This window comes from Poecilia mexicana, unplaced genomic scaffold (assembly GCF_051168715.1).
Source record: "Poecilia mexicana isolate PSO_F unplaced genomic scaffold, ASM5116871v1 scaffold_14, whole genome shotgun sequence".
Taxonomy (NCBI): domain Eukaryota; kingdom Metazoa; phylum Chordata; class Actinopteri; order Cyprinodontiformes; family Poeciliidae; genus Poecilia; species Poecilia mexicana.
Genome location: NW_028263383.1, coordinates 16,704,646 through 16,717,963, shown reverse-complemented (window position 1 = coordinate 16,717,963; position 13,318 = coordinate 16,704,646). Strand labels below are relative to the sequence as shown.

The 13,318-nt window shown below is 43.0% G+C and overlaps 1 protein-coding gene across 2 annotated transcripts in view; it reads left to right on the top strand.

Moving 5' to 3' along the window:
- The window catches only part of camkk1a (calcium/calmodulin-dependent protein kinase kinase 1, alpha a), a 61,488-nt gene that overhangs the window by 36,312 nt on the left and 11,858 nt on the right, over positions 1 to 13,318 (top strand). For both annotated transcript variants that reach the window (XM_014994686.2, XM_014994687.2), the window contains exons 7-12: positions 5,670 to 5,706; positions 6,025 to 6,046; positions 6,748 to 6,836; positions 9,417 to 9,616; positions 12,527 to 12,580; positions 12,884 to 12,957. In XM_014994686.2, the coding sequence (XP_014850172.2) occupies positions 5,670 to 5,706; positions 6,025 to 6,046; positions 6,748 to 6,836; positions 9,417 to 9,616; positions 12,527 to 12,580; positions 12,884 to 12,957 (476 nt within the window). The remainder of the gene's footprint in view (positions 1 to 5,669; positions 5,707 to 6,024; positions 6,047 to 6,747; positions 6,837 to 9,416; positions 9,617 to 12,526; positions 12,581 to 12,883; positions 12,958 to 13,318) is intronic.

Below are 13,318 nucleotides of genomic sequence, written 5' to 3'. Positions count from 1 at the left end.
AGATTGTACATTTAGCCATGATATCATCGTCTTTTTTTAACGATCGGCTGACCCTACGGGAATGAAGGTCAGTGCTTCAAAGTGGTGAAAATATAGCTGATTAAAAAAGTAGGTCGTTCTGCCTTGCAGCTGGAGCCACATAAAGCATCAAGTATGAGAAAGTTAGTAAACCTTCACCATTGCTGACAGAACATTTGCATGCTGCAGCATGAGATTGAGTAATATCTGTAGTAGTGGCACGTAATATGTTTGGTAAACACAACATTCCTCAACTGCAACTTTAATGCATTTGAATTGCTTGCCATGTCCAAAATCTGTGGGACCCTGGTTTAGTTTAATTAAATCACATCCAGCAATGTTTTTCATTTAGTTGAATTTTAAAGTGGAAAAATGAAGAGCTAAGAAGCTGTTCTGTGTGGCTGTTTTCTCTCTAATGACAGCGGTTTGACATGGGCAGCACGTTTAGCATCCTCTGTGGTCAGGATTATCCTTCACTGTGCTGTCTTCAGATAACCTTTGCCCTCAGCGTGCTCTGACTCACGCTTTTTCATTTTAGCTGAAAAGGCAGCTAAATCCCGTGGTGCCGTAGAACGAGCTCGGAATATGCTTCGGGGTTGTTTTTCAGTCACATTTCTTAATCCTTTGTTGATTTATTCTTGGACAAGAAACGCTTCCGTCCCACAAATAAACTCTGTCTGATTTCGAGAATTGACGGAATTCCAGGTTCCGCAGGGGCGTTTTGTTTTGGAAAGACGATCGCTGGTATCGACGACTGTGACTCAAGACGCGCGCGCCGCTCTCCGGTGATATCATCGGTGTTTTCAATCCAGCCCAGATGGCGGGGGCAACCGGTGCACTGCTGGGAGTTAAGCTTGGGCAGTCGGGCTGGAGGGAAGCGGTCTGGCTCGCTCGGCTGAATTAAGTGCCAGGACTGCTGAGTTTTCAGGAACAAATAAAAAAAAAGAAAAGTTGAGTGCTTCTGCGCCCGTGTGCTAGCTCTGACACAACACCCTCGCTCTCATCTCCTCCATCCTTTGTCCACCCTTGCTCTCTCACACTCCTGATGGGCGCAGGAAATTAGTCCTCGCCTCCTCTCCATCTCTCTCTGTTCGTCTTTTTTTAAACGAGCTCTGGCTCGGGCCCCCATCGCATACATTAGAGGTACCCAGCCGATTTCCCCCAGGAGACCTCGGTCCAGTCTCGTCTAATTATGAATATACTTTCCATCCGTGCCTTAAACACTGAGCCCACGCCAAGTGGAACAGATTAAAGCTGATGAAAGTGATTTGGTCATTTGTCACAGATGGTGGGAAGAGACAGACGAGCCTGTGCTGTTCTCACCAGCATGTTTAGCTCTTATCAGAGCTCCATTAAAAAAAAAAAAAAAACCCAAAGCACACTTTGTCATTACCCTGAAAGTCTAAATACTCTACTTTTTTTCCCCATCTTAGTCACTGCAATAACCAGCAGTTTTGCAGCAAGCCAATGACGGATTTCACTTGGTTTTGTCTCCTGCTGCATTGAACAAACTTAATGTGTTGTGCAAATAAACCCCTTGCTTATTGAGAGAGCCTGCACGAGGCCGTGTCAATAAACGTTATTTAAACAGACGCGAGCGAACCTCGTAGCTTCCTTGTGGCTTCAGCTGCAAATTTTGGGAACTAGTTGTTCCGGTGTCGGGGTGTCCTTGACCGGCGCTGACCTTCTGTTCCAGTCAAAAGCAGCTGTTTAACTTGGGTGAATAGTTCTCTGTGCTTCGTGAAAACTGTGAGCCGTTACCTTGAAGCAGCAGATCGTTGGCTGTGCTGTCCGTTGTGAGTCTGTTTTTCACGTGCAGTTTGCGGTTGGAGGCTGGATCATCAGCCTCGAGGCCGCTTGGCTGAGCTGAAAGCTTTGTGCACACAAGGACGTCTGTCTGTGGCGATTCAGAAAATAATCAGGAAATAATAAAAATTGATCCTGTTCCTGTCTTGATTCAGCCCGGTAGGTAGATGAATAGATGGATAGTTCTTAACTTGTAAAAAAAAAAAAAGAAAAAAAAGAGAATATGAATGGTTATTTCATTCCATATATAGAGATGATATGCAAGGGAATGGGTTCATGAATTATATTGAAATATCTTTCCAACATTGCTTTCTGTGACAAACTTACTCTAAGTATTTTAGATTTTGGACTAGAAGTGATCAAATATAGTCCACATTGATTATTTTAACTGCAAAATGGCACAGATAAAAAGCCCCGAAGCAACTTTAGCGTCATAAGCCTCTAATATCTTGTCTGTTACTTTGCACAAATCTTCTGACTTCGCAAATGTCATCAGCATTTGGATGTGACTTTTGTCTAAATTCATGAACGTGTTTTTCCCCTTATGCATATTTTCTCCTGCGTCGCACACTTGATGAAGGTCGACTGGGTTTTAGCGCAGCCGCATGTTCCTGTTTAGACAGATTTGGGTTTTTGAGATTGATTGAGTTTTGGCTCTTTATTTGACTCTTTGATCGGTGTTTTAGACATGACTGCAAGTTAGGGATTCAGTCGAAATGCAGCACAAGTGAGAATAGCAAGCAGAAAATATTGACATTAAAGTAAGTGAATTACATTTGGTCATGTGTTTAAAAAATATATATATATATATGATTTCAGTTTTAACCAGCCATTCATTTCAGCTTTTAACATCTAAATGTCTAGTACTTAGCAAGTTATAAATTCTCAATATATACAGAAACAGCTTGGGGTTTTGTCTGCCTGAGACTGTAAGAATCTCAAAGACACAAAGACACGTTGGTGGTTTGTTTTAATATATCACAGTATGTGAGATGTTTCTGTCTGACATTTATAGAGCCACCTACTTGAAGCTGAACACTTGATGCAGCTGCGTTCCTACCAGATTTCTGCTCGTCTGTATTTGCCATCTGTCACAAAGGCGGCCCACGGACCGGTGCGCCGGAAAAGATCCGCAGTTTCCCAGTACTTTATTTACAGCTGGTTAACTGGGGTGAGACTGAGGCCGACGCTGAGGAGCGGGGAGAGACGCTGATGAGGGCCAGGCAGGGAGGAAATGAAGGAACACGGAGCTGAACGGAGCCCCCGAGGAGAAACGGGGAGCAGGGGAGGTGGAGACCAGCAGGAAGCAGAACCGCTGGTATCACAGGAGAGTGACTCAGAGCACAAAGTGGGTTAATATCCTTGTAGATGGCTGGTGACAGGGGCAGACTGTTAGTAAGGGCTTGATTGCGGCTGGAGACGCTCCCTAGCATCTCCACGCTCCTTTAATCTCACACAGAAAACCAGGAGGCAGCAGCAAAGAGCAGGTCTGCCTCTCATCTGGCCTGCAGCCGGTTAGACGCAGCTCCAGCCGAGAGTGTGATCCGTTTCCACATTTCGACACGTCAGTGCTGGAGCTGCATGCATATTAATAACGACTCAGAAGTCCCCGTTGTATTACATTTTACTGCCACGGTTATTTGGCGTAGCGTCTGTAAGCGGAAGCGAGCCGTCGTTGCTTCTCCGATGTGACGATGGTTTGTGGCTGCGATGGAAACAGGCACGCTCCTCGATGCGGGTTCTGCTTCTTCTCACGTCGGGAGATGAAATGTCGTCCGTTTAGCGTTATGTTGCGAGTTCTGCTTTGTGCCGTGCAAAAGTATTTTACGCCTTTGACCTTTTGACACACTTTATGACATTGCAGCCACAAACTTCCTCATATGTTGTTGGGATTTTAAGTGACAACGTATGTAAATGTTCACACTTATGTGAACGTTCACTCCTACTATTAGCTTTTGTCCAAGCTGATGGGTGATACGGACTTAAAGATTTATCACAATATTTTTGTGATAATAAATGTTATAAGACCCATTTATTATTGTTTTTTCAGTTAACTCTATAGCTGACGTGGCACCAGAAAGACAAATACTACTGTTGGAAAACATCTCCACATAAAGAAGTGTGATTTGTTTCACTAAGCTGCACCCATAACTGCATGTAATCATATTTGTATTTCTTTTTTTTTTTTTTTTTTGACAATGGTAAAAATTGTGAAATTAAAAATCTCCAAAATATGAACAGTTTTGAGTAAAAAAAAAAAAAAAAATTCATCTGAATTTATTGTTGCCACAATAAATATAATAAGAAATTTATCGCAAGAAATGAGAAACCATAAGATAAATGTCCACTCCCAACTTATCCCTTTTTAAAAAATAAAGTATTTAGCCCCTTTTATACGGTGCCCCGAAACGAAATCTAGCGCTGATGCTAGCAGAAAAGGTTCCATCAGGGCATCAACCTGGTTAAAACCCTGCAGGAGGAACTCCTCAACGACAAACTGTCAACAGGAAAGTCCACAAAACTGGCTACTTTAGAAAAGTGTCTGAATGAAAGATATTGTTGAAAGAAAGCCAATAAATGTCTCGCTTGTAATTTGCCACGTACGACACATAGCAAATACGGAAAGGCGTGTTCGCGACTGAGAATGAAGTTTAGAGATGTGGTGAAAAGGTCCAAACTCCAGCTGTGCAAAGATGAAACCTTTTACAGATGTAACTGCATTAAATGGTGCTTCTAGAAAGTATCGCCCCCCCCAGAAGGACTAAATAAAAATGCTTCTCATTTGTCTGTAGAAATAATTTTAAACTGATCTAACATTTCCTCAAAAAGGCAGAACTATTTTGCTACTTTGCGTTTTTATCACATAAAATCCCAAGAAATTATTTTTCTTGTGGCAAAAAAAAAAAAAAGGGGAAAGCTCAAGAGTTGGACCTAATTTTTTACAACATTCTCTATAAAACGGCTTCATTCAGCAGTGGCATAGATGAACAGCAGCTCCACCTAAAACTACAGCAGAATCACACCGTTGCTTTGCGTCTCTATTTCCGACCAAACACAGTTTCCGTCATTAAAATCTCGTATTTGCCACCGTTGTGAAATCTGTCCAGACCGTCTGACCTCCGCTGCCAACTGTTTGTAATCTGCATCCAAGAAAATCTGTCTGCTCAGTGGAAAAACTGTCATTACCAGAGCTCAGCTCAGTCTGAGGCTCGCAGCCTAATGGACGGGATTAAAACGTCTGCCCACGTTATCCTGTTTGTGGTCACAGCAACCGCCCATTTACTTTAGAACACAACTCGACATGCATGTGAAGATGAGCGGCATTCGTTCATTCGTTCTATACTTGCACGGTTTTATTTGTTCAACCCATCCATGCCTTGATTTTACTTAGACGTCACAGTGAGCACCGTATTTTTCCACAGGAATGTAGACTCGAAAGTCATCAGCGTAACGGCGAAGTGAAACTCCAAATTGGGACAATTTGTTTTGGAGATGTCTGATCTTTCTCTGGTCAAGAGATGACTCCTTTTTATGAACAAAAAAATTAAAGTTTGTATGTACTGTTTGTACTGATTGTTTTTTGTGTAATTGAGTCATTTTAGCCTTGTTTTGTGTTTGTTTTCAGCAAGACAAATTACTCTTTTTTTTGTGGATGGAAGAAAAATAGCCTGAATTTACAGAAATGTTAATTAATGTCCATTGTCCCTGCCTAATACATCAATATATTTAAAAAGATCTCAAATGAAGCTAAATGCTGCACATTTTAAATAATAATGCATTAAATATGGACCTTTTCCAAACCTGAATAACTGAGGATTCTCTGATTCACCTACTCAATATTCCAGGTGTTGGATGATCCGTCAGAGGACAACCTCTACATGGGTAAGCATGTCTGACTTTCCTTTAATTTATCTGCTTTCTGCTCAGCAACATTTGCCATTTGGACAGGTGACTGTGTAATGTCTTCAGAACCCAGTGTGTCTTTAGCACCACCTCAGGGCTCACATCCTCGCTCAGCATCCCCAGATCGCAGTTCTCCTCAAACTACTCATGAGCTAAATCTAGGCTAGGTAGACGACAGCTGCTAGGAAGCTTGGATGTTTCCTCGCTGGGCAGAAGTGATCACAATGAGCTAATGAGTAAAAAATATTCCACCTCACGTGTGTCCTCTTTGTTGTCCCCTTGTTTTGTTCCCGATAGTGTTTGAGCTGATGCGTAAGGGGTGAGTAGAGAACACGTCCTCTGATTTCTGTCCTCCTCCTCCTTTCTCTCTTCCTCATTCCTCCATCCTCCATCTCTCCATCCCATCCTCAGCCTCTACAGCGCTCATTGCTCCAAGCTGAACACCGAGCCGGAGTTTTTCCTCCATCTCAGACCTCAGAGGAAGACGTTACAGTCTCTGGGGGTTTTCACAGTTATTGCCAAAAGCCAGCCGGCTAGAAAAGGTGCTTCGGGTCGCGGATCTGACACTGATGTTTCTGAATCATTTCACTGATAACGATAATAAACATGAGCGGTTCTCTTTTTTTTCCCTAAATGTGATTTAGTTTTTGTTTGTTTGTTTTTAATGCTTGGAGAACAAATAAAATGACCCAAATATTCACGTTTGTATTTAGTGCTTTTTTACATAAACTCGGTTCAGTTTATCCATCCACCACCAGTTCACCATGCAAACCATTTCAAATGCAGTTTTCTGATCTGATTCGGCTCCAGTCGGAAAGCAGCACAGTTTACCATTCACACGTGTCGCCATGTGATCATAAAGTCGTGTGTCTAAGAGAAGCGTGGAGGGGTGGGTACTTATCGCATTCAGTGTTGTCGCCTCATCTTCGCTTCAGACGTTAACCCCGTTGTTTCTGCTCCTCAGTCTGAGTCCAGTTTTAAAAGCAGCGTCTGAATCTGTGTTTCTGTGTGAATCTGCAGTCCAGTGATGGAGGTGCCAGCAGAGACTCCTTTCTCAGAGGAGCAAGCGCGGCAGTACTTCAGAGACATCGTCCTGGGCATCGAGTACCGTAAGTCTGCAAATCGTGACTGAAGTCGCTACTATTTGTAATGCGTATATTTTACGGGAATCAGAGCATTTCCTGGGCGTAAACCATCGGTTTTAATACTTCTTGTTATCGTGCACGTTACAATGACAACAAAAAGTTGTTGAGCCTCTGCCTCTGTTCCCTCGCCTCGCCGTCTGGGGGCATTTATGTCCATCCGTCCGTCCGTCCGATCACCGCTGAGCCACAGCTTGGTCCAACAGTTTTCCTCAAGCTGCCCTTTTCGCTGCAGTGGATCAATTTCACTTGTTTGCTGTTATTGAGCTTGTTCATCCAAAAGGACGTTACTGTCTTTTTTTTTTTTTTTTCCTTTTTTCTTGCGTCTCGTTGGTTTGTGTGGAATATTATCCAGAGCGTGCCTCACCCGTCCTCCATGAGTCGTTGGGGATAAATGACCGATGTCAGACAATACCTGTGTTTTACTTTCACCCTAACCGCACTGTGTTCACAGTGAAACAAGGCGGCGGCTGCTTTCAATTCAATCTTAAAGAAGGAAACATTTCAGAGGGAAAGCTGTCGTTACGCTCATTATTTCGCTACGGGGAGGAAGGATTTCCTGTTTCGGCAGATGTGGAAATCTCTCACAAAGACTTTGTGGAGCATCTCTTTATTAGCAGGGACATGGAGGTCATCCTGGAACGTTTAGATCAGTGATCCCCAAAGTCGGTCCTCGAGGGCCGGCATCCTGCATGTTTTAGTTCTCTCCCTGGTGGTAGCAACAACCTTTTCAGCATGTCAATGTTCTTCTTAGGCCTCTAATGAGCCATCATTAGATCCAGGTCCCCTAAACCAGTGAGAGACCTAAAACATGCAGAATGCCGGCCCTCGAGGACCGACTTTGGGGACCACTGGTTTAGATATTTCCTTGAGGCTAAACACCCTCGGCAGCAGTCAGTCAAGCTGAAGCTCTGCTAATGCGCTAACATTGGAGCCGTGTGCGCTGAAGCAGAGAGACGTCTAAAAGTTTCCTCGAGGACTGGTGTCCTCAAGGAATGCAGTTTAAAACCGCTGGTGAAGATGATGGCACACTTCGAGTTACGAGTGACCCAGTCAAAAGTCTCGGCCTAAATCCAGTTGAGGAAGATTTTAAAGATTGCGGTTTGCGGATGATCTCCTTCCGATCGAACCGCATTTGAACAACGTACCAATCAGATTTGAACCACTTGGATTGGAGCAGAGATGCTTCTAAAAGCGACTTAAAGTCCATTGAAGTGAAAGTCCCAATAAAATGCACTGAGGTCTGCTAAAGATAAAGCAGGGTATAAATACTTTTGCAAAGCACTGAAAGAGGTGCGGCGCCCGTGTTTGGCAGATAAGCCAAAGAGAATCCGTTGGGAAACGTGTCCATCTGCTTTGTTGAAATATAAACGCTGAACTCTGGCGCGCACAGTAAACTTCCAGCCTTTAATTTTCTGGATCGCAGTTTTAGTGCTTTAAGTGCATTGAAACGTCTCCTGCAGTTTCCATGAATCTTAGCCGTGAGTCGGAGCCGGGGCTCCCGATGGCGCTGGCGTCGTTTTAATTTGACCGTTGTGAGCGCTACGACATTTAATAGTGGAGAAGCCAAGCGCCCCCCCGTTTCAGGAAGACCTCCTCACAGCAAATAGAGACCACTTATCCCATCAGGGGCCTATATTCCAGAAGACGTTTGAGGACGTACTTAACTCTCACTCAAAGATGACCCCTGGTTCACAGTCCTCCCATCATTCTTATGAAGCGGCAATCAAAGCTGGTGACGCTTTCCTCTGGGACATAATCACTACTTCTCTTTTGTTAATTATCCCTCTTCAGATTCTTCTTTTGTTTTTTGTTTCTTTTCCCAAGTGGGTTGTGGTTAAAGAATAGCAATTCTGCATTGTTGATTTCATCAGAACAAAACTGACATTCAAGCACATATAATTATACGCAGGAACAGAAGGACCTGATGGAGACAAGGCTGTTGAGGCGGTCGACTGCTCGGGTCCGCTTGGCGTTAAACACCTCGGTTAGTTTTAAAACGATGGAGGTCGTGGTGCGGCAACGATCGCCAATGACGCCCAGCTGCTAAATTTAGAACGGCGCACTGCGGCCATTTTAGTCTCGGACAAACAAGAGCGGTAAGCCTGCGTAGTGAACGGGTAGTGCAGGTCAAATCGGCTGATCGACGTCGATAAAAATGGTAACAACAAAGTCGGATCACAGAGGATTTTATTTCAGAGACACTGTTGTCGTTTGAGCCGTTTCGTGGCGTCATCGCTCGGCGTGTTTTTAAGGGGAAACGTCTTTGTTTTTGTTTCTGATCTGCTGATTCGGGTTATTAATATAGACAATTTAATGCCCACCAACTGGTGTTTGCCAACTGCAAGTTAATATTGGAAAATATTTAGAATTTTATTAGAAACGTTACCTTTTTCATGCACAATCAGACAAGCTATTAAAAAAAATGGCAGGAATTCAAGAAATAAAATGTAGTTTCTAAGGGAACTACATTTACGCACCAGATACATTTTGCTTGATTTTGTCGGGACGGCTTCTTTAACTTCTCCCCTCCTTTTTCCCCGTCAGTGCACTACCAGAAGATCATCCACCGGGACATCAAGCCGTCCAACTTGTTACTGGGAGACGACGGCCATGTGAAGATCGCCGACTTCGGAGTGAGCAACCAGTTCGAGGGCAACGACGCTCTGCTGTCCAGCACTGCAGGGACTCCTGCTTTCATGGCGCCGGAGACTCTGTCAGAGAAGTGCAAGAGCTTCAGTGGGAAAGTGAGTCCAGTCAGTGGATTTGAAGTGTAGTCCATGTGCGCTTGGGTCGAAATGTATTTTATTTATTTTTACTTTTTTTCTGGGCGTCATGTTTGGGTTAATAAGTCTCGACTTCCATGGCAAATTTAAATAATCACCCACTGCTTCTGAAGGGAATGTGAGAGAAATGAATGAAGACTGTAAATACTTAATTAAATATGTCTAGAAATTAGTCCTAAATTTTTCAGAGCTTTTTTAAACACTTGTAAGAACGGAGTGCAGAAGGCTTTAGCTTTCGTCGACAAATACTGAATCTTGTTGGCTCTATTTTTGGGGGTTATCGTGTTTCTCATTAGAAGTAGATTACAGTGTTTTTTGAACAGTCTCTGATCTGTTTGCAATGTAAATTTTATTTTTAGGATGTTAGAGCTTTAAATGTATAAATGTGGGCCCTAAACCAATTCTGAAAGGACAAGAAACCAAGTGACGGGAGCTGAAGTCACTTCGTCCCTTCTTGTGGGTTTTTCAGTACGACTCAAAGAGCTGCAGAGGCAGTCGGTTGGTGTAATCCGATGAAGTTAAACATGAATTATCCTACATTCATTGTGTATATTCCAGTATCAAAACGCAGCGATTTGCAGACGTCTTTAACTCCTTGAACTCCCTCACATTTCCTGCTATTTCATACCAAATGCTATTAGAAAGTCTCAGTTGATTAGTTGTGCACATGTTCTCATGCAATACGAAGTAAAACGTGCATTTCAAACATCTCACTCTTTTCTATTTACGTTTTCAACCGCTTTCTGATTTTTTATTTTTATTTTTTCAAATTTTCAGTATTGTCAGTTTCCGATCCAGATTTGAATTTTTTCGGTAGACTTTAACGTTTTCTGCCAACCTGTGAACACGATCGCCTCCAGACTCAAAGCGGCTCATCCTGCTGGATCCAGGCCGTCAGCTTTGACTTCCTGCTCCTGCACAGCCACCTCCCTCTTCGCTCCGTCCTCCTGTGGGTTTCCATGAAACCTTGGAGAAGGGCTGTGCATGTCCATTAAAGAGGAGCCAGAATAGAACATTTGATTGCAGACAAAAAGCCACCAGGGTAAAAGAGCCACTTTAAGTGCTTCAGCCGGCTGTTTTGTCAAGCTTTCAGGGACCGAGTGCCTCTTCCTCCCTGATTGTTATTGCACTCTCTCAGGTTTTGACAAAGAAACGCCTTTCTTCCAAGGGATGTAAAAATTAGAAGTGAGTTTTATAATATCCAACACTTGTATGTCACTAAAGCCCTTTATGTTTCATTCCCAGAAGTACATGATGAATCTAACACTATGACAAATTGCAGTAGATAATGAGAGGGTGCTTTAATCATGTCTTGCGAAAAAAAAAAAAAAAAATCTCAGTCACCTCCTTTGCTTTTTTTGCCAAACTTGCATGATTCAAATCATCCATAAATTTTAATATCAGGCGACCATAACCGGAATAAATGCAAAAATCAGTTTTCAAATATTGATTTTATCAATTAAATGAAAAAATACGTTATGCAAATTAACCTGACTCCATGTGCAAAAGAAAGTCAAGCGATGTCGTGAAGTAACTGTTAGCCACATTTTTATTTTAGTTTTATGAGACGTGCGCAGGCCTGATTGGCGCCGAAGCTGCAGAATCAACAAAAACACCGAAACGGATCCTGTGACAACATGAAATGGTCTGAAAAGCCCCAATAAGCAACACGTCGCGTAGTTAAAGAAAAGATAAACAAAGAAACAGCTGTGTTTCAGTCCGGAAAATATTCTGAAGCCTTTTCAGAATAACTCAACAACCAGAAATGTCTTTTTATATTTATTTACTTAAACATGTTTCAAGGCCAGGAACATAATGCACGCATTTTGCTTGACTTTGATCCCTTCTGTTAAAATATTTGGTAGACTGACTGGAAACTTAATTCAGAAAAGGAGTGTGAAGAAATAGGCGACTTGCTTGTAGTTGATGGAATAAGAAATGCTAAAGCAGAACATCACTTTCTGAACAAAAACCCAAAAGCGCGCTCAGTTTAAATGTTCATGTAAATCCACCTCTGAGCTGGAGAACCAGTGCGTCCCCGTCCGTGCTGGAGGTTAGATCACATCTAAAACATCCGAACACGTCCGAGCCCGACGGGTTATCGAGAACTTCTCCCACTTTTAGCTTCTGTTCAGCGTCTTCCAGCTCCATCTTGTTGCTCGTTTCATCCCAGGGTGAGTTGGATGCAAATCTTCTGGGATGTGTGACTGATGGGAGCGGAGCAGGGCGGAGCGGCGCTTGTTACAGTCTGATTGACTTCTGCACCCCTACTTCCTCTCTTTATTTCCTCAACAGAGTGAACAACCTGCTCCTCCAGTTACGCTATGATAAGTCGACCAACACAACTCATTTGACTTTAATTTCTCATTTGACTTTAACTTGAGTGCTGCGCGAATAATTCTGTCCCAACCCGGTCCAAATCTCTCCTTGAGCTCATTAATTTCAACTCTGGTTAGTATCTGTACCTAAATCAAATAGAGGGACTTGAAACAAAATGGAAGATTTAAAACGATTCTGCAAGGTCAAGTTGGTTTCCAAGCTTTTCTTTTCTTAATAAATTAACTCCAGTTAGTTTCTGTCTGAGATCAAAATTAGCCAGGTGATCTTAAACGTATTATGTCTCAAAAAACAAAGAAAATTAAAACTCTTTTTGTTTTATACAGCTCTACCCAGTAAGGATTACCTGTAGAGTAAAACCGAGGCAGAGGGACGCAGAGTGAGGTGGCTCTGCTAGTCCCTCTGCTAAATTATAGCACAAATCCATCTTCTGAAAAAGACGCCCTAAAATAAAACGACCTGACGTTCCATAAATCTCCGGTCGGCGTGGCTCACATGTGCATTAATCTCCTGTCTCGTTTGTCTGTTTTAAAGGCGCTGGACGTGTGGGCCATGGGAATCACCCTGTACTGCTTCGTGTTTGGGAAGGCAAGTGTGCGCACGCTTTCTGTCTCTCGCTTATTCTTAACAGCGTTGTAACAGCGGAAAGCCGTCTCCCTCTGTAGCAACACCTTCTGTGGGAACAAAGCGTGTGCCGCCTTCTCGGCGTCTGATGCGGCGCTCGTTCATTTAAATGAACACCAGAGGCTGATTGCCGCAGCTGTAATTTGTCTGATCCGTCTTCGGAGAAGCAGATTGTATCTGTGATTCAGGCAACCTGCACCGTGGATTTCACTCCTGTTTTTTTTTGTTTTTCTTTTTGTTGTTGTTTTTGTTCTCCTCTACCTGCAGTGCCCGTTTATTGACGAGTACATATTGGCTTTGCACAATAAGATAAAGACCAGGCCTGTGGATTTTCCTGAAACGTGAGTTTTTTTTGTTTTTTTTTTATTGTTCCACCCGTTTTTCATACCATTTTAGAGAAAATAGCAGAGTTGATTGCACCTTTTCAGTGCTGTTATTTTACCTCTTATTGGGGATTTCTAGCTATATAAAACATCCCCCCCCCCACATACACACAAATCAAAACCACTGGAATATGAAAGGGAGTCACCAGTCAAAACATGTGTAGACTTCAGCAGTAGCACGGGAACATAAAGCTGCGGTGCCTCCCTGGCCTTTCTTTCTAGTAAAAGGTCAAGTAAAGCACAGAGGTCTTCCTGGGTGATTAAGTCAGAGAACACGTGAAGCCACGTGTCGAGCGTACGCAGAGCGAACAGACTGATG